The 21,863-nt window shown below is 41.0% G+C and overlaps 1 protein-coding gene across 3 annotated transcripts in view; it reads right to left on the reverse strand.

Annotated features, from left to right (window-relative positions):
* Nucleotides 1-21,863, reverse strand: part of SUPT3H (SPT3 homolog, SAGA and STAGA complex component) — a 692,202-nt gene that overhangs the window by 347,244 nt on the left and 323,095 nt on the right. For all 3 annotated transcript variants that reach the window (XM_089686064.1, XM_089686066.1, XM_089686065.1), the window contains one exon: nt 4,119-4,203. In XM_089686064.1, coding sequence (XP_089542190.1) covers nt 4,119-4,203 — 85 coding nt within the window. The remainder of the gene's footprint in view (nt 1-4,118; nt 4,204-21,863) is intronic.

The following is a 21,863-nucleotide window of genomic DNA, read 5'->3' on the forward strand; positions in this document are numbered from 1 at the left end:
AGTGGCTCGAAAGTCTGATTGTTTTTTTTACTTTAATGCATTCTCTACATTAAGTTAACCCACCCCCTACTTGTCCTACCCACCCCCATCCCTAAACACTTACGTGACTCCTGTCACCACTTCAGCTTTGTCTCAGCTTTAGCACCATTCCTCTCACTTCCTGCTTTCACAGGAGACACTAAAGGCAGTTGGGCCATAGGACCATGCTGCTGTCAGCCAAACTCCTGAGAGGAGGAAATGGGGCGTGGCTTACCAGCGCTGTGTGTGTCTACAGAGGAACAAAGCCTGGCTCGGGAGTGCACAGGTGCCTTCTTAGCACCCTGCTTGCTAAGGAAACACCCAAAGAATGGTGGAGTGTACAGTGCTGGCAGGGGACTTCCAGAAAAGGAAAGGACCTTTAGTACGTATCAATACAGAAATTGGGGACAAAGAGAAGGTACATTTATTAAGTACCTTCTTCAGCTCTGTAGGAGCATAGGGGAGCTCATGTCCATAATGGGCATGATACTGACACAGCCCCAAATGAGCCACAATGGCTCAAAATTGATATGGTCCAGAAATATTTAGACAGAATAAAGGTGAAAAAAGCACCTGGACTGGATGGCATACACCCATGCGTCCTAAAAGAATTGAGCTCTGTGATTTCAAAGCCATTGTTTCTCATGTTTATGTACTCTTTCATGGCTGGCATAGTACCACTGGACTGGCGTAAGGCCAATGTGGTGTAATATTTAAAAAAGGGTCAACGTCTTTACCAAGCAATTATAGACCTGTTAGTTTCACTTCTATAGCTGGGAAGATACTGGAGAGTTTAATTAAAGACCACATAGATGCGTTCTTGCTGAAAAAAAACATTTTAGGCAACAGACAGCATGGATTCATGGAAGGCTGAAGCTGTCAGACAAATGTTTTTTTTTTTGTTTTTTTTTTATAAGAAGGTAAGCAAGACCTTAGAGTGGCTGTGGGCATAGTATACTTGGATTTTGCAAAATCATTTGACACAGTTCCCCACACACAGTTTATTCAAAAGGTAAAGTCTACAGGCTTGGAAAAATCACTTTATAAATGAATAGAAAACTGGCTAAAAGATCGTATTCAGAGAGTAGTGGTTAATGATTCATACTCTGAATGGTCTAGGGTCATCAGTGGTGTACCCCAAGGTTCAGTGTTGGGACCCTTACTTTTTAATATATTTATAAACAATATCGGGTCTGGGATTATAAATCCCATTTCAGTCTTTGCAGATGACACCAAGCTGTGCAGTGGAATAACGTCTTTACAGGATGTCTCCAATTTACAAGCCGACCTCAATGCTCTGTGTAATTGGGCAACTATGTGGCAAATGAGGTTTAATGTTGATAAATGTAAGGTTCTGCACTTGGGGGCTAAGAATATGCATACATCATACATACTATGGGGGGTACAACTGGGGGAATCAATGGTGGAGTAGGATCTGGGGGTTCTGGTAGATCACAAGCTTAATAATGGCATGCAATGCCAAGCTGCGGTTTCTAAAGGGAGCAAAATCCTCTCTTATATTAAAAGAGGTATAGACTCCAGAGAGAGATATCATATTACCCCGGTACAAATCATTAGTAAGACCTCATCTGGAATATGCAGTACAGTTTTTGGCACCAATTCACAAAAAGGATAATCGGGGAACTGGAGAAAGTGCGGAGAAGGGCAACCAAACTGATAAGAGGCATGGAGGAGATCAGCTATGAGGAAAGATTAGAGGAACTGAATTTACTCTCTCTTGAGAAGAGGAGATAAGGGGGGGGGGGGGACTAATCAACATGTATAAATACATAAGTGCTCCATATAGGGCACTCTGTGTAGAGTTATTCACCATAAATTCATCACAGAGGACAAGGAGGCACTCTTTATGTCTGGACGAAAAAGAGATTTAATCTCCAAATACGGAAAGACTTCTTTACATTAAAAGCTGCGAAAATGTGGAATAGACTCCTTCAAGAGCTGGTTCTGGCCAGTTAAGTAGATTGCTTTAAAAAAAAGGCCTGTATTCTTTACTAAATGCACATAATTTGCCTAACTATGTAAAATTGCCCTTGATGATCAGAGTGACATGGGCCCTTAATAGTTCTGCTAAGGGGCTCCATCATACACAGTTATACCTATGCACGCGCATGTCACTACAAATCTCCATATCTCTGTATATTGTATTAGCTGAGAAACACATCTAAGGGCTCATGCGCACTGCAGCTGTCAATGTTTACAGGAATTTGATGGGCGTTGTTGCCCCTAAACACACCCGTTAGTCTATGTGTTCAGGAACACAGGATTTTACAAGAGTTCAGAGGCAGGGGTGCTTAGAGGCAGAAATCTGAATGCACCAAAATTGCATTCAGGAGAGGAAATGTTTGGGCAGAAAAGACACCCAATGCACCTAAAATGCATATAAATGTGTCTACAGGCACCTGAACGCTAGGCACATTTACTGCATGAGTGATCATTCATTTCAATGGCCAGAATAAGTTATTATTCTGGCCAATGAAATGAATGAGCACCTGAACGCAGCTAAGTCTAGTGTGCTTGAGGCCTAACAGCTTTCTGAAGCTATCTACACTCTCTGTTGATACCACCAACTATGGAAGCGAGTTCCACAACATTACCACTTTAACAGTGAAGAATACCTCATACAAGTTAACAATGATCTGCATCTCATTCAACTTCATTGTGTGATTGTATGTCTTCTTCAGATACCTTAGTTTTAAACAGTTTTAGAACATATTCACCCATTTTGATTGGTTGAATAGTTTTTGAGGGGCGAATTGTGTATTCAGGATTGATTTCCTGTCTTTGGGGTACCGCTTGGGACCATATGTTTTAAAACAGAAAATATTTTTTTTTTAAATTGTTGGTCTTTTATTGCTTATATAATAAAAAATAAAAAACCCAGTGGTGATCAAATACACCAAAAGAAAGCTCTATTTGTGTGACAAACTATACAAAATGCATACAGGTACAGTGTTGCATGACAGTGCAGTTAAAGTAGTGCAGTACGGAATAGTAAAAAAATGCCCTGGTCATGAAGGGAGTAAAACCTTCTGGAACGCAAGTGGTTAATGTGATGGTAAACAATGGACAGGCTCAAGAAGCTGAATTGGTGGAGCCAAGCATGACTTTTATACAAAACGTCAAGATTTGCACATAATGTCACCCCTGTTTATGGATCTATAAAACATACAGTATACACATCTCTGTTGTTAATAAAACTTTGTGCTTCAAGCACAGTGACCGAGCTATGAATCGCTTCCAGTTTGTGTTGACGATCAAAAGCACCCAATTATGTGACCGGAGTGACAGCCAATCTCAGTGGTCACATAATCGGGTAGCCCACCACCCGACATTAACACCTTTAAAAAGAGCCACTGGGCAGGGGTTAAACAAGGGAAAGTGGAGGTTAATCTTTGACAAACCTAATATTGTGTTGCTGAGAATGAATAATTGATAGATACTGAAACATAATAGAAATAGTGGCTAAAGCAATTCATTTATTCCCTAGACTTGTCATTTACTACTATTTAAGAAAAAACAAAACAGTTGTAATGCCACTTAGGCTGTGTGAAACATCTAACTTTTAAGGATAAATTCACCTTTTAACAAAAAAATATTAAATGCACATTATTTTGCAGGTACAAAAATGTGCATTTATTATTTTTGTTAGTGGAGCCTCTAAAGCATTGCACCAGCTATCTGTAGATCACTGGTACCAAGCAGGTCTCCCCCTGACCTGTCAGTATATCTGCTTGCTTGTACATCCCATAGAGGCAAACAGATACTTACTGATGGGAAGGCTCAATGAAATACCATGGTGCTGTGGAGCACCGTGGCAGTTCATTAAAAACTACACACCGATAGCTGCAAAGGCTGTCAGAACTTGTAGTTTTCCCATTCACAGAATACTGTGAATATAGTTTTTTTTTTTTTAAATTGTGACTGCTAGAGGGGAGGAGCAGATCCCTCACTGGCTGCACGATGGGAATCGGAGGAGTGCAGGGGCTGGTCCGATCGTAACGTTGCACCCTGAATATGACTGTAACATGTTACTAAAGGTGAACTTATTCTTTAACACTGTAATGAGATTCTGATTTTACCAGGTTGACGAGCTGAGTGTGAACTATATCTTCTACCAGTATGGCCGTCTCATACAAAGGACGTCGAGCATCGCCAAGGGAAAACCTGAAATGGACAAAGTACATGGCGTAAGCCAAAACAAACACTTAAAAGATAAGAAAAAAAGATACAAAATGTATATGCAAAATATTTTAAGATTATATTTTAGAAGACACCACTCCAGTTCAGCCAAGTCCATCATACATACAGTAGCTGTTCTAGAGCTTTAAGGGCCCATTTACTCCTTCACACCGTTGTGCTGCATTAACGTGATTTATGGTCTGTATAGACATGAAACATTTTTCCAATAAATTGCACAACAAAATACAGTAGTACATTGCTGTACATTGTGGTGCACTGCAATGCAAGGGCATCAGAGGTGTGTTACATTAGTGGATCGAGGTGCCCTTGAAAATAAACGTTATTATAATGCACCGATGTGCATGGCCCATTGACATGCATTGCATTAAGACGTGCTTCAATGCAATGCACTAACATGCATTGCATTGAAGCTCATCTTAACCACACAATGTAAGAGACAGGTGTATATGGGCCCTAACAGGTTACAGTGCCATGAAAAGAGCCAAACATTAACCAAGCTAAGCCACATTAGTGTAGACCATTTAACAAAACATTTCCCTAAATACTAAAAGATTGTCAGGGTAACAAACAAGAACAACATCTACCGCCTCTCCTCTATGACACAATCAAGTTTATGATAACATTGCAAGTGCAATGGTCCACTGGAAATATATGCAAATACAGTGATCATTATCCATTCGGGCTTTAAACAGGTAGGATCAAAAATCAGCTAAAAAATGTTACCTTTCCTTCCACTTTATCACACGTTCCGACACAGGTGCATAACAATTTTCAAGACAAGCAAACACAGTGAAAGATTAGTGGCAAAAATGTAAAGACGTGCAGTTCCTGGATTATCTTCATCTTTGCTGTGGACTGGGGTCACAATGTGCCCTTTTCCTTTTACTTGTTGTTTCACATTTTTTTTTAAATGTTCAGCATACATACCTGCACAGCGAACATAGTTACATAAAGCATGGACCAATTTGCTGCAGCAGGGAAAAAAATTCCTTCCTGAGCAGGGAGCGCCCCCCTTTCTCCTACACTGGCAGTCCTCACTGGTGGACACAATGGTGATCACGTCGTTCTATGCAGCATTCTGTGAGCCCAGACATTAGAAGCCTGGGTATACAGAGCATGTTGAATGATGCTGGATGTCATTCAACCCAGGGATAGGCCAGCACTGGATAACCAGGAAGGACTCAAAAGGCAGAGCTAGAGAGTGAAGTGGGTGAGTAGTGCCGTGAGAAACGTTTTTTTTTTTTCTTTTTCAATCTACATAAATAAAGCACCTCTCTTGATTTCCTCCTCCTCCTTGCCTCCACTCAAGATAAAGTTGAGGAGGAACCACTGAGAGTTGCGGGAGACCCAAGAGATTGACACTCCCAGAAGTGTCTGTTTCTCTGAAGACTTTACATAAAGATTTCTACTGAACAGTGATGTTCTGGCTGCATGGGCAGCGGGGAAGGTAAGCATCCCATCTCTACTTTTGTGAGAGCATAGTCACTTTGAAACCTTCAAAATCCTGCCAAAAAGAAAGGTGCCTTTCTACAACCTTTATGATTTACTCTAATCCTGATTTGGCTTTGTTAAGATTCTGACACCCCAACTTATAGGACAGACATTAGGACCCATGGTATGAGTAGCAAGTTTACATATTCTGCAAAAAACAAGATTTTCGCATGTTTTTTTTCTTTTGCGGAACATTTTCAGTGTCTACTTGAACCAGTCTTTTTCAACCTGAGTGTCCATGCCTTCAGGTTTCTTCAGGGGTGCCTTGGCAAAATTCCTAAAATTTGCCCAAAAATTGTATACAAGCCCATGGGTGGATCAAGACTGCCTCTTAGTTACGCAAAGCTACAGGTTTGTATTGTGTACCATTACAACTTTCTAGCTGCCAGGGTCCTATCAACCAATCAGGTTATCAATAGATATTATTTGATATGAAAGATATTGGGCACCAGCGCAGCATTCTTGTTTTCCCCTCCATTGTCACATTTTCAGAGCGAGGAAGAGAAACTGAAAGGGAAGAAAAACATCGGAACACTAGTCAGTACCGGTGTGCAAAGGTATATCTGCTTTGGAGGAATAAATCGTCTCTAATGTTGGGTGCCCTACATGTGTCGTTGTTGCTGCATTATGTAAAACCATTAGTTTATTTTTCTCCATTTTAGAATGGGGTGCCTCCCTTGTGTATAATTTTAAAGGGTGCCTTGCCTGAAAAAAGTTTGAAAAACACTGACTTACACATAAATCTTACTGCAGGAAAACTGACCTTTCGAGTAGAAATCCCACTCTTTCTTATGTGGCTGGTTCACATTTATATGCTGTAGTTTAGTGAGTTAATTTTAAAGCCAGTCTGTAGCTACAAAAAGAAAGCCCAAAAAGCAGCCTGCAAAATGATTAACCACTTGCCCTCCTGAGGATTTACCCCCTTTAATGACCAGGCTCCTTTTTGCTACTTGGTGCTGCACTAATTCAACTGATAATCGCGCGGTCATGCAATGCTGCACCCAAACGAAATTTACGTCCTTTTTTTCACACAAATAGAGCTTTCTTTTGGTGCTACTTGATCACCTGTGCGCTTTTTATTTTTCACGCTATAAACAAAAAAAGACCATAAATTTTGAAGAAAAACAATATTTTTTACTTTCAGCTATAAAAAATATATAGTAAACTCAAAGTTAGTTATAAATTTAGGCCAAAATGTATTCTGCTACATGCTTTTGGTAAAAAAAATCCAAATAAGTGTATATTGATTGCTTTGTGTGAAAGTTATAGCGTCTACAAACTATGGTATAAATACTGCAATTTACGCCATTTTTTTGCTATACAGAGCTGCGCTAGTTTAACGGACAATTGCGCGGTCATGCAATACGGTACATAAATGAAATTTATGTCCTTTTTTCACACAAATAGAGCTTTCATTCAGTGGTATTTGATCGCCTGTGTGGTTTTTATTTTTTGCGCTATAAAAAAAAAAAGGCTGACAATTTTGAGAAAAAAAAAACAATATTTTGGACTTTTTGCTATAAAACATGTCCAGTAAAAAAAAATGTAAAAATCAAATTTCATCATAAATTACGGCCAAAATGCATTCTGCGACATGTCTTTGCTAAAACAAAACCCAATACGTGTAAATTAATTGGTTTACGTGAAAGTTATAGCGTTTACAAATGGCGGTAAAGATAGTGGGATTTTTAATTTTTTTTATACTAATAATGGCGGCGATCAGCGACTTATGGCGGTGATCAGCAACTTATGGCGGGACTGCGGCGGACATTCTGACACTGGGGGGGAACTGACTTGGGGTCACTGACATCCCCAGTGACACCAATACAGTGATCAGTGCAAAAAAAAACCCACTGACACTGTACTAATGGCACTAGGGAGGAAGGGGTTAACTTTTTTTATTTACTGAAAGGGTTAACTGTGTGAGGGGAGTGTTTTACTAGGGGGCGGGGGTGTGTACTGCACGGGGGGGGGTGACACACTGATCGGGAGAGATAAACTCTTCTCTCTGGCTCAGCATGTCAGGAGCTGACAGGGAACTGACAGAAAGCAGAGCTACTACAGCCCTGCTCTCTGTCAGTGATTGCCGCTAATTAGCTTATTAGATTATATTATTATTAGATTATAATCGGCTGGACACAGCCGGTAAAGACTGTGACCCGGCGACTGACATCCGCGGCCATGATCGGCGGGACAGGTAGGGCGGTGGCACGCCCCCTGCCTGTTTTGCAAACACACGTTTTAAATTGTGGTTTTGCCCAGCCGTGCCGCCCTGCCATCGTATTTCTACAGTGGCTGGGCAGCATGTGGTTAATGCTAACATGTTCCACTCTTGCAGAGCTATGACCTCCCAAAGTCTTCACATTTGACACTTCCAGAAGTGTTAAGCTGGCCATAGATGGATTAAATCTTGGCAGCTTCAGCAGGGACTGGCCAAGATTCCATCTATGGGCAGGCTGATTGTACTGAAGTCAATAAAATGATTGACTTCAGTACAACCAGCTTGTCGGATTTGTTGGCATGTTATCACTGCCGGTGGCTTTAGCCGCTAGCAGTGATCATCGTGTTCTACCAGCAGGGAAGGCTCTCTTCTGGCAGAACAAAATAGAGCTGCGGGAGTGATTCCCCCCATCAGCACTGACTGTGTTGATGGGGGAATCGATCAATTTTCTTACTTTCCACCTGTGCTGGAAGGAAAGAAAATTGTATTATCCATGGCTTGTCTTGCATTAAAGTGGAACTATAGGCTCCATAACCCCCCCCTTTTTTTTAACCCCCACTTAACTGGTTGCAGGTCTTGCACATTGAAGGTACTCACCTGCCCAGCGGATCCAGTATTGTCCTGCTGAGATTCCCTTCTTCTCTGCACTCTCCTTGGTCCCACGCCACCATCTTCTTTTGTCATTGGTAAGTTGTCGGCTTCTCCGGGGTTAAGCAAACGACTTCATCGATGACATGGCACCTGTACCTGCCCCCCTTTTCTTTTCTCAATGAAGGACTATGCCTCCTGGGATGTGAGACATACATATTCCAGGACGCAATGTGGGCAAAGTGCGCGTCATTTGCATAGATGAATGATGTGCACAAGGGGGCAGGCCAGGTCTTTTTACCACAAAAAATAAATAATGACTGAGAAAAAGCCCCAATTTCTGCAGCGGAGGAGAGGAGGGGTGGATGGTAGGCAACATGCCCTTGACGGTGAAGTTCCTCTTTAATAAACTTCTGTTGCAGGTTATTTTGGGGTAGTTTTTTTCCTTTTGTCTGGGAAAGGCAAAGTTGTTATAAAGGCAAACTATAGAAATCCATTCACACCAATGCACGTGTGCTACAAGAACTGCAACGCATTTGCAATGAGTCCTCTTAAATGCATTTAAGATGCCTGTCAGCCCACCCCTGCTTCACGAATAGTATCATTAAAAAGAGGGTGTGTTTGAGTATTGTGTGGTCATATTTAAATAATCAGTTTTTGTATTTTTAGTATTTAAAATCAGACAGGAAAAAAAAAACCTCTGCATTATAGCTCCAATTGTTGAGAGTCCACAAAGAGTTTATGCAGTCATTACTATAAAAAGGAAAAATAAACATATGTTGTGGGTTCTAGTAGGCCCCCTTCAATCAAGGCTTAAAATTGCTGGCAATTTATCATTAAATTCTCAGTATTTAGAGCAGATTCCATCAGCTGATTGCAAGGCCTTTTTTTTTTTTTAACCTCTTGGGAGTTCACCATTTGAGGAGTCTTCAAGTCTCTAAGCTCCCACCACAGCACATTGAAATATACCTTAATACAGATTATATGTTGACTGTGATATCAATGTAGATCCAACACTTCCTACCTCCATCTCTTAAAAAATAATTTCAGATGCAGACAGAACTTGATGGACGTTTAAACCCATCTCCATTCTATCCAAAACTAAATTAAAGAGGTTTCTTGGTTTTGGGCTTTCACTTAGGATACCCAAAGACCAAATCCCAACAGACAACAAGCATTTTTTGGATAACCGTCAAATGGGAAAACTAAACAAATAATTGGAGAAATGTAGGGGTTTCTATTTCCTTTATTCATGAGAGTCTGCTCAAAGGGGGCATTGCACTTTACCCACTTGCCCTCCAGAGGATTTACCCCCCCCCCCACCAGGCCATTTTGCGATACAGCACTGCTTTACTTTAACTGACAATTGCACGGTCATGCAACACTGCACCCAAATAAAATTTGCGTCCTGTTTTTCCCACAAATAGAGCTTTCTTTTGGTGGAATTTTTTGCACTATAAACAAAAAACCTGACAATTTTGAGAGACAACCCTATTTTTGACTTTTTGCTATTAAACATGTCCAATAAAAAAATAAAAAATAAAAAAAATAAAATAAAGTTTCATCATAAATTTAGGCCAAAATGTATTCTGCTACGTCTTTGCTAAAAAAAAAAATCCCAATACGTGTAAATTAATTGGTTTACGTGAAAGTTATAGCATCTACAAATGGCAGAATATATACTGATTTTTTTTTTTTTTACTAGTAATGGTGGCGATCAGCAACATATAGCAGGACTGCGGCACGCATTCTGACACTGGAGTGAACTGACTTAGTGTCACTGATATCCCCAGTGACAACAATACAGAGATCAGTGCTAATAAAAAGCACCGACACTATACTAATGGCACTGGGCAGGAAGGGGTTAACATGTGGGCTGATCAAAGGATTAACTGTGTGCCGTTTTACTGTGTGCTGTGTGTGTGTGTGCTTTCCACTGTAAGCACACTGCTTTGTATGACTGTGCTATGCACAGCCATACAAAGCAGTGTGCGGGAGCTGACAGGGGAGAGATCTGTGTTGTTTACACACAGATCTCTCCCCCATCGGTAATCCTCGGACCCGGTGATTGGTAGCCGAGGCTGTAAATGGTGGCGCGGATAAGGCATGCACGCCCCCTACCCAGAACTGCAAATCACATATATATACGTGATTTTGCGCACCAGTGCCGCCCAGTAGCAGTATTTCTGCTATAGGGCTGCGCGGAACTGGTTACAGAAAGTTAAATGAAAAACAACGTTTATGCAATTTAAGCTGATTCCTTCAAGAAGAAGAAGAGAAGAAATTCACAGCTTGTGCGGCGTTGACCCTTTATCAGAAACGACTGTCAAGACATTTCATGTCAACTCTATCTCACACTTATCTTTCCCACACTCCAGCTGCCAGACCCTTCCCACACACACAGCTCTTCTAGACATCAGTATGGTGGTTTTCAGCAGAAGAAGTGAAGAAACCACGCAGCCCCAGCCACAAGCGCTTCCTCTTCTTCCTCGCACTGTATGCTCTGACTCATTTCTCTTAACACTGTTCGTGCAAACTCTGCTTCAGAACACCTCTCTCACACCCAGTTTTTTTTTGTTGTTGATTGCGGAAAAGAACAAAGTAAGGTATGTTTTTTTTTTTTTTTTGCTTTGTTTTTTCTTCTTTCTCGGAATTATAACTTCTTTTTAAAATAGATGTAAAAAAAAAAAAAAAAAGTGGTTTTCCGCCATTTCAGATAAATATTGTTCTTGATGTACAGCTGTAACTTGCTCGTGTCATTGTAGCTTACCTGCCAAACGACCCAGCAGTAGAAGCTGTGCTATGGAAGCCAGCATGCTAACCAATATGAATGCTTGTTACAAATTTTATTTAGGGTTCTAGAAAACACCAAAACCTAAAACACCAACAGATTTTTATATTCTTAAGAAGAAATCGGCAAGAAGAGGCAAATGTCCATCTAATTTTACACATTTGTTTCTTATTACTATGTTCAGGACAATTTTTTTTTCAGTTAGGTAAATTTAAAAATATTTCATGTTAGTATTGTGTGTTCTGTCAGCAGAGGGAGATCTTGTCTCCTTTTCACATATTCAGCTATTTCAGCTGTGCTGAAAGAATCCACTGTCTGTAGGACTCAATCAGCCTGATTCTCTAAAGCAGTGGTTCTCAACCTGTGGGTCGCGACCCCTTTGGGGGTCGAACAACCCTTTCATAGGGGTCGCCTGAGACCATTGGAAAACACATATTTCTGATGTGTAAAGAGCAGCTACTGTGTAGAAAGCAGCTGCTGTGTTGAAAGCAGCTACTCTGTTAAAAGCAGCTACTGTGTTGAAAGCAGCAGTATTGGAGGTAAAACGACACTTCATGAATTATAATTACTGAGTAAATAATTTTATGGTTGGGGGTCACCACAACAGGAGGAACTGTATTAAAGGGTCGTGGCATTAGGAAGGTTGAGAACCACTGCTCTAAAGAGTGACATTGATTTACATGTAATATTTTGATCTGCTTTTATATGCCAACTTTTGTGAATTGAGCCTGATTATTTAAACTTAAGGACTCTGATGGCATCAAACCACTTTTTGTGCATTTATTTTGTTTGCACAAAAAAAAAGGAGTTTGCAAAAAAACATTAGCTGGATGCAAGTTTGCCTTTTGCAGCTGACTCATCAATTTGTTTTATGTGCTAAAATGGATGTTTAAATCCTTTTTTAGTTTTTAATTTTTTAAAATTAAAAAACAAACATATCCTACCATTTGTACGATGAAGCACTGCAATTATGTTACAATGATGCAAAGAAAGGTGCTGGCATCCCAACGTTATCTGCATCATTGAGGACTTCCTGGAGCCAGATATAAGGCGGAGAGGAATACATGTGTGTGTCACATGACCGATTACAAGACATCTGAAAAAAGGTAAGTAGTGTACAGAAAAAAAAAAAAAAACTTGAAATGGGCTTTACATGTGAAATTAAGACATCACTTTTTCTACTGCTAAAAACTGGATATTTATTTAGCTGCTGACAAGCGAGATGGAGCTTTTAATAGATTTAGGAAGAGTTTAGGATTGGCCATTTTACTTGTTTTCTGAAACAAGAGCCCTGTTATAGAAATGTGGCGTTAAAGATTCTCCTAAGTGTAGCTCTTCTGCGGAGATGGGGAGATGTGTAGTGCCACTCAAAGCTGGAGGTGTGAAGTGTTTTCCCCACTGGGGCTCAGGAGGAGGATGCTGGCATCCGGGTAAACTGATCCAGGAGTGTCGGCATGGAAGGATAAGACACCGCTCTACTAAACCAACCAATGCTAGTGAAGGTGTAATGCCTCAGCCAGCTCTGCTCCACTGGCCATGCCCCCGGAGATGTTATATTTGATGTAGAAAGCTATTATTATTATACAGGATTTATATAGCGCCAACAGTTTGCTCAGTGCTTTACAATATAACGGGAGACAATACAGCAACAATACAGTTCAATACAAGAGGGATAGGAGGGCCCTGATCCTTGGAGCTTACAATCTAGGAGGGAACACAAAGTATTCTATGCAAAACTGATGTATGCCATGATTTTTTTCATTCAGGATGCTCCTGCAAAGGTTCCAGAAAACGACCTTGTCTAGCTGCAATAAAAGCCATTAATCAACCTTCTGAAGACTCTGCTCCCTGTTTTCAATTGACTTTCTAAGCTTTTTGGTGATTCAACACAAGAAAGTATGTGAGCAGCCTAGTTTGCATGGAAAATAATTTGCGCATAAGTTATATTATGTGTGCACATGAAAACGTTCTTGAATCAGATAAGAATATGCGAACAAAGTCCTAAGGTTTATTTATTTTTAATGTGCATACTTCTGCATTTTGCAGTTTAATGGATCTGATGCAATGAGTCAGCGGCGATCAACTTAGTAAACACAGGGGGCCACGCATTGTGGTGGTGTGTACTGAATGTGTACAACCCACTCAAGATGAAAGGGCCGGTTTAACACAATGCGCATGCGGTAAAGCACCAAAAAGATGTGAACCTGCACAGAGCAGTTTTGGACTCAACCATCAATTTAACCATTTTAATTGTGAAACTCATATTCACTTTGATTCTATTTTTTTGGCATAAAGACTATACATTGTTTTAATAAAAATGATGCTGCATGACTTTAGGTATAATGAAAGCAAGTCAAACAACAACAAACAAAAATTCCCAGCTCAACTTACCAGCCTGCCTGCAACCAACCAAATTATCCAGTCTAGCAGTTCACATTAAAAACAGGGGTTTAGTTTGAACACATTTGCAAATACATGTATAAGCTGCAGAGGCCATGTCATGGCACTCCAGCATTATCTGCAGTCTTAACTCTACAAATCTTAAGAGTCTCCATAGTAGGAGCACATTTATAATAATGGATAGATCGAGGGCAGGTATGCCTGGAGGGAGTCCATCCCTCCTTAAAGGCACAGGGGCACACAGGACACCCATCAATAGCACAATGGTAGAGAAGGTGTCAAAAGTATGATGGCCAGAACACAACTTCTGTTCATCATGATACGTTTGGAGCTGAATTGTGACAGTGATCACAAACTAATGCAGCTCTGTATTCATTAAAGCGATAGTAAAATGCAAAAAATGAAAAACAAAATAATCTTCTCCCTGCAAGGTAAGAGCATAATGTGCAAGTATACATCACATATTAGCACATTATGAAAAATGTACCTGAAAAAAAAGCCCTCCAGTGGAGCGCTGTCAGGGCTTCCATCTTTACCCAGTCCCCCTTCCAGGTTTGCAGGCTGCAGCCATTTGACTGGTCGCAGCATGGCTCACTGAACTGACGGCACACCGTCTATTGAGAGTGCAGTGCGTATGTGCCAGTGACATCACCGGTGTTACTAAAGTAAATATTTCCAAAACAGTGCACGTTTAGGAAATATTTAATGTACCTACAGGTAAGCTCTATTATAGACTTACCGGAAAGCATAAATAAACAAACAAGACTGAACTACCACTTTACTAGATTATTAAATTTATTTTTTGAATGCGACAATTTAAATACTTGAATTTGACTGGTATATGGTATGGTATGTGGGTATATAGGGTGTGATATTTGAATAAATTGCCCATTACAGGCATGCTGTATGTCTGTACAGTGTCCTGTACCTCTGAATGGCCAGCCAAATGATGAAAACTAACCATGCGAGAACAGATAAGCTTCTGTGGTTTTTGTGGTTAGTTTAAAACAAGGAGTAAAGGTGACTGGCAGGATAAACAATTACTGCAGATGGAAGAAGTACAAGAAAATAATAGAGAATATGATTTATAAAATACACATATATGAACATACTCACAGAAAAGAAAAGAAATATTTAGGGTAACATACACTTTAATCTAAATGCACTGCACAAAAGCCAATCGGGAAATAGACAGTTCACTATGTTTGCAACCTGGGGATGTCATGAATCAATGAATAAAGCATGATTCCCTTTAAAAGAGCAAAGTAATAGCAAGAAAAATGGCAAAATGTTTGTTGTATTATTTTAAAGAGACTGTTTGCTTTTACTTTCACAATATCCTCTAAACCAATTTCCTGGAATGCTTTATTGTGGTTTATGATTTTGCACTAAGACCGAAACAAAACTATAAATGTATTGTGGCGACACCTACATACTCAGTTTTCAACATACACCTCCTATGTAACATTTGTTAAAATGACTCTTCCTAACACAAGCCACAGACCAGAGTCATTAGGAGGACTAATGAGAACAGAATTGTGGGTTTTCTTTGATAGGTTGTACCAGCTGGCCAGATTAAGACTAAATCTCTAGAGAATGGATAGAAATAAGAAGATTTTCCTAGGTGAATTGAGCTCAAAGTTCACTTTGGAGACGTTTCCCCATACTATCTGTCAGATTTGAAAACAGCACCTCCGCCCACACGGGCAAGTCACTCATTCACAGAGTGAGCGCTGGAGGGGCAAAGCTAAGAGCGGTAACTTACAGAGCGGAGGGAAGAACTGAGCGATAAGGGGTGTTACTTAGCTCAATTCTAAGTCTTAGTGCCGGGGGGGACAGATGCAGCAACGGATCGATGCTGCAGCCACCTATTTGAGCATAAATGTTAGGGGTTTTTTTTAACCCTTACTTCTCTATTAAAGTAGAATTCCAGCCTAACACTAGCTAGTTTTAAAAATGTTACCTCTCCCCTTCTGCTACCTAGGCTGCAAAACCTGTGTAAAAAAAGAATATACTTACAGAATTTTAATCCACTCCCATACAGTCACATAATCTGCAGCTCTGGCTTGCCTGTGTCAGTCAGCGACTGCTGCAGGGGAGAGGAGGGAGTGCCAACAACTGTGACATGAGAGCCTATGGGTGATGCCACTGCTCTTGGAATTCCCAGCCTTTGTCAAGCACTCTCTCCTCTCCCCTGCAGCCACAGCTCACTAATAAAGGGGATCACATAACAGGACCGGAGAAAACTACAAATAGATAACTATTCAGATCTTTTTTTTACCCAGGTCAGGCAGTATACAGTAGGTAGCAGGGAACATTTTTAAACATACACTATATTGCCAAAAGTATTGGGACGCCTGCCGTTACACACACATGAACTTTAATGGCATCCCAGTCTTAGTCCGTAGGGTTTAATGTTGAGTTGGCCCACCCTTTGCAGCTAAAACAGCTTCAACTCGTCTGGGAAGGCTGTCCACAAGGTTTAGGAGGGTGTCTATGGGAATGTTTGACCATTCTTCCAGAAGCGCATTTGTGAGGTCAGGCACTGATGTCACACGAGAAGGTCTGGTTTGCAGTCTCCACTCTAATTCATCCCAAAGGTGTTCTATTGGGTTGAGGTCAAGAGTCTGTGCAGGCCAGTCAAGTTCCTCCACCCCAAACTCGCACATCCATTTCTTTATGGACCTTGCTTTGTGCACTGGTGCGCAGTCATGTTGGAAGAGGAAGGGGCCATCACCAAACTGTTCTCACAAAGTTGGGAGCATAAAATTGTCCAAAATATCTTGGTATGCTGATGCCTTAAGTGTTCCCCTCACTGGAACTAAGGGGCCAAGCCCAAACCCTGAAAAACAACCCCACACCATAATCCCCCCTCCACCAAACTTTACACTATGCACAATGCAGTCAGGCAAGTACCTTTCTCCCAGCAACTACCAAACCCAGACACATGCATCGGATTGCCACACAGAGGAGTGATTCGTCACTCCAGAGAACACGTCTCCACCATTCTAGAGTCCAGTGGCGGTTTGCTTTACACCACTGCATCCGACACTTTGTATTGCAATTGGTGATGTAAGGCTTGGATGCAGCTGCTCAGCCATGGAAATCCATTCCATGAAGCTCTCTTAACACTCTTGTGCTATCTGAAGGCCACACAAAGTTTGAAGGTCTTTAGCTATTGACTCTGCAGAAAGTTGGCGACTCCTGCACACTGTGCGCTTCAGCATGAGCTGACCCCGTTCTGTCATTTTATGTGGCCTACCACTTCGTGGCTGAGTTGCTGTTGTTCCCAGTTGCTTCCACTTTATTATACCATTAACAGTTGAGCGTGGAATATTTAGTAGCAAGGAAATTTCACGGATGGACTTATTGTACAGGTGGCAACCTATCACGGTACCACACTTGAATTCACTGAACTCCTGAGAGCGACCCATTCTTTCACATGACTGCTTTCATGTGTGTAAAAGCAGTCTGCATGCCTAGGGGCTTGATTTTATACACCTGTGGCCATGGAGGTGATTAGAACACCTGAATCCAATGATTTGTAGGGGTGTTCCAATACTTCTGGCAATGTGGTGTAGTTAGTGTTAGGCAGGAATACTACTTTACATTTTTGCATAAACACATATGCATGGATGCAAGCACGTGTGTTACTGACTTCAGACACAAATTTTTGGGTTTGCAGATCTGAACGCAACATGATTTTATTGATCATTACGTGTACTGACTCAAAGGAAACAATGCATTGCGTTCAGATCCCAAAAATGCTATTCTGATAAAAACTTCACATTTTTGTCGCCATTGGCGTTGACTCTTACAGGTACAAAAGAATGACAGGTATGCCACTTGTAACAGACAAAAGGTAATTTAACCTTCACATCTGTGCAAGAAAGAGAAATATGAATCTTTTTGGCAGTTTTAGTAGATCACAGCAGATTTTTATGGCACAATCACAGAGTGATTTGACTTTTGACAGCCAGATTCATTAGCTTCTCCTGTAACTCAATACAGCAGCTTATAACCATGTCATACCAGTGTCTTAAGCGCGTAGACATGTATTGTAATCACTTACAAATTGTCAGAGACAGAAAAAAAAAATTCAGTACCCATCACAAGCTTGATGGTGTGACGTGACCCTTTTAAAAAAACAAAGCAGTTGAGCTGTGCCTGGAAAGACTTGTCCTTATTCAGCATTAGATGTGATAAAGAGGACAGGATGTTGCATGAGATGTGTGAATCTGCAGACACTATTCAGGAAATCCTCAGTGTGGCGTTCGTTCCATGTGACATTTGAGTGCAGCAGCAGCTCAGCCGCCTTTGTCACTTCTCATAGTACAAGAGTAGAAGGATAAAAACACAAGACCCCAAGCACCATTCATGATTGTGGCTTACGTCAAAAAAAATAAAAAAAAGGCTACAGTAAAACGTATGGTCAGAGAACAACAGACACCAGTACATGCCACCGCAAAAATGACATGACCTCAAATCAGCAACCCATGACCTAAAGTTTATGTCTTTTGTGTGACGTTCCAGAAACTATGCTTTACACTGAATTATTTTTGAAAACTGTACATGGATAATATTTTCATATGAGAAACCTGAAAATGATGCCCTTTGAAAATTACAGAGTGCAACTAGTTTGTGAGGTGTGAATGGTTATAATAATTGTGATGAAAATAACGACTGTAGAGTTGTTTAACGCACTCATGTGCCTTGTCCATACTGGGTAAAGTAACATGTGCCATAAACTATCCTTTAGGGTGCACTCACACTAGACATTCCAATTGTATCCAAGAAATGTTCACCCCTTTGGTCTGGTTTGTTATGTAGTGTGAGTGCTCTAACTGTGCCCTGGAATGTACAAGCGTCCTGTGCCTGAGACAACTTGGAAGAGGTGGCCCTGAGCACGGTTTACTTGTAGTTGGGAATGTTTTGCTTCCATGTAAGTGTAAATCATGGTTCAGCACAGATGTCTCTATAGAGCACCGAGCGCAAGTGTCTCCATAGAGCGCCGAGCGCAAAAGTCTCCATAGAGCACCAAGCGCAAAAGTCTCCATAGAGCACCGAGCGCAAAAGTCTCCATAGAGCACCGAGCGCAAAAGTCTACATAAAGCACAGAGCGCAAAATTCTCCATAGGGCACAGAGCACAAAAGTCTCCATAGAGCACCGAGCGCAAAAGTCTCCATAGAGCACCGAGCGCAAAAGTCTCCATAGAGCACCGAGCGCAAAAGTCTCCATAGAGCACCGAGCGCAAAAGTCTCCATAGAGCACCGAGCGCAAAAGTCTCCATAGAGCACCGAGCGCAAAAGTCTCCATAGAGCACCGAGCGCAAAAGTCTCCATAGAGCACCGAGCGCAAAAGTCTCCATAGAGCACCGAGCGCAAAAGTCTCCATTGAGCACCGAGCGCAAAAGTCTCCATAGGGCACAGAGCACAAAAGTCTCCATAGGGCACAGAGCACAAAAGTCTCCATAGAGCACCGAGCGCAAGTTTTCACAGAGCACTCGGTGCAGAAGTCTCCACAGAGTACCGGGCGCAGAAGTCTCCACAGAGCACCCGGCGCAGAAGTCTCCACAGAGCACCCGGCGCAGAAGTCTCCACAGAGCACTCGGCGCAAAAGTCTCCACAGAGCACTCGGCACAGAAGTCTCCATACAGCACTCGGCACAGAAGTCTCCACAGAGCACTCGGCACAGAAGTCTCCACAGAGCACTCGGCACAGAAGTCTCCATACAGCACTCGGCACAGAAGTCTCCATACAGCACTCGGCACAGAAGTCTCCATACAGCACTCGGCACAGAAGTCTCCATACAGCACTCGGCACAGAAGTCTCCATACAGCACTCGGCACAGAAGTCTCCACAGAGCACTCGGCACAGAAGTCTCCACAGAGCACTCGGCACAGTAGTCTACATACAGCACTCGGCACAGTAGTCTCCACAGAGCACTCGGCACAGTAGTCTCCATACAGCACTCGGCACAGTAGTCTCCATACAGCACTCGGCACAGTAGTCTCCATACAGCACTCGGCACAGTAGTCTCCATACAGCACTCGGCACAGTAGTCTCCATACAGCACTCGGCACAGTAGTCTCCATACAGCACTCGGCACAGTAGTCTCCATACAGCTCTCGGTGCAGAAGTCTTCTTACCTAAGAATGTACCAGACTGTTGATTTGGCCACTCCTAATGTTGCTGCTATCTCTCTGATGGATTTGTTTTGTTTTTGAAGCCTTACAATGTCCTGTTTCACTTGCATGGACAGCTCCTTTGATTGCATAATGTAGGTTCATAGCAATAGATTTCAAATGCAAATACCACACTTAGAATCAACTCCAGACCTTTTACCTGCTTAATTGTTTAAGAAATAACAAAGGAGTAGCCCACACCTGGCCATGAAACAGCTTTTGATTCAATTGTCCAATTTCTATTGGTCCCTTGAAAAAGGGGGGATGGCTACTCTTAAGAGCTCTAATTCCTAAACCCTTCCTGCAATTTTGATGTACATATCCTTAAATTAAACCTGAGAGTGTGCACTTTCAGCCCATATCCATTATATAACTATAGCTTGAATACATTTTGGTAAATACCTGAAAAAAAACTAAAATTGTGCCTGTGTCCAAATATATATGAACCTAACTCTACTGTTGAAGCAGAAAGTGCTACTTTAAGTATATCTACCACAGATCACCAACATATGTTCTTCTTACAGGGTATGTAGTGATGACAGGGTCTCTGTAAATGAAACTCTCACTTCACCCTGCATGGGCACAGTGTTCATTTCGTCGACAAAATATTTTCATAAACGAAGTTAAAACTATTTTAGTCAGCTAAAATATGACTAGTCAAACTAAAATATGACTAAAACAATTCAGATGACTAGTCAAACTAAAATATGACTAAAACTAAAACAATCCAGATGATTAAAATATGACGAAAACTAAAATGGCATTTTAGTGAAAAAGATTACCACTAAAACGTAATCAAAATTTGACATCAAAATTAACACTGTACTACCACATAATAAGTGCTGGGCATCTACTAAGCTGCTGGAAGGAAAAAAAAAAAAGAAAAAGGCTTTTCTTATAATTTTTCTTAATATTTAATATTAGTAATATATTCAGGTAATATGTGCAATGGCATTAAAGCCAATAGAGTTTACAGACTTGTGGGGGGGAGGGGGGGAGGTTATTTTAAAGTTGCACTTCTGTTTGTCAAAAAGCAATATCTTTGTTTATGAAACTTGGTTTTATTTATAAAGACATTGTATATCACAACAGATAAATCTCTGTGTGTGTGTAGTGTACAGTATGTTCAAACCTCAATACCATACACGATAACATGGCAACGTTAGCTTTTTAATCCAGGAGTATAAAGTGAGTTTGATAATTCTAGAGAAATGATTAATAATGCATTACAATTTAACTAAACCCATTAGATTTTAGTTGACTAAAATACTACTAAAACAATTAAGATGACTAAAATATAACTAAAACTAAAATTGCATTTTATTTAAAAGACTTACGACTAAAACTAAATCGACATTTGATGTCAAAATTAACACTGCATGGGCACAGCACATGTTCACTTTAAGGTACCAGCAGCAATCTGTTGAAGTCAGACCATTTTGGATAATGCAAAATTTTTTTTATTTATTTATTTTCAAATTTACATCAAAGACCATGAATTGGTTTTAAAACTTGGATGGTTGTGGATGAAAAAAGTACTGACAGAGGATATCAGGGTCAAAAGAGGGTACAACCAGGACAGGTCGAAGCAACAAACAACAAGAATTCTTGATAAAGTGGTACTCCATCCTCCATCTTCAGATAGTTGGAAGAATGTAGTTGGCGGTAAAGTATATATTATTGAGACTGCTGGAGCTGTAAACATTAATGATTTGTACACATCAATGTGGCTGCCAGCGAGCAGATGAATAATGTGCTCCAGTTGTGTAATAAGTTCCATTTGCTCGTTCACAAAAGGGGGGGGGGGGGCTAGCAGCTTTGATCAGGAAGCACACGAGACAATTATCCTCCGAGAAAATCTAAACTGGACACTGATCACTCATTTTCTTTTCTGATGAGGAGACACACAAGACTCATCACCCACCCAACAAAGTGCCTCATTGAATGC

This window comes from Staurois parvus, unplaced genomic scaffold, assembly GCF_062004578.1.
Source record: "Staurois parvus isolate SC_StPar_1 unplaced genomic scaffold, SC_StPar_1.0 ptg000390l, whole genome shotgun sequence".
Lineage (NCBI taxonomy): Eukaryota > Metazoa > Chordata > Amphibia > Anura > Ranidae > Staurois > Staurois parvus.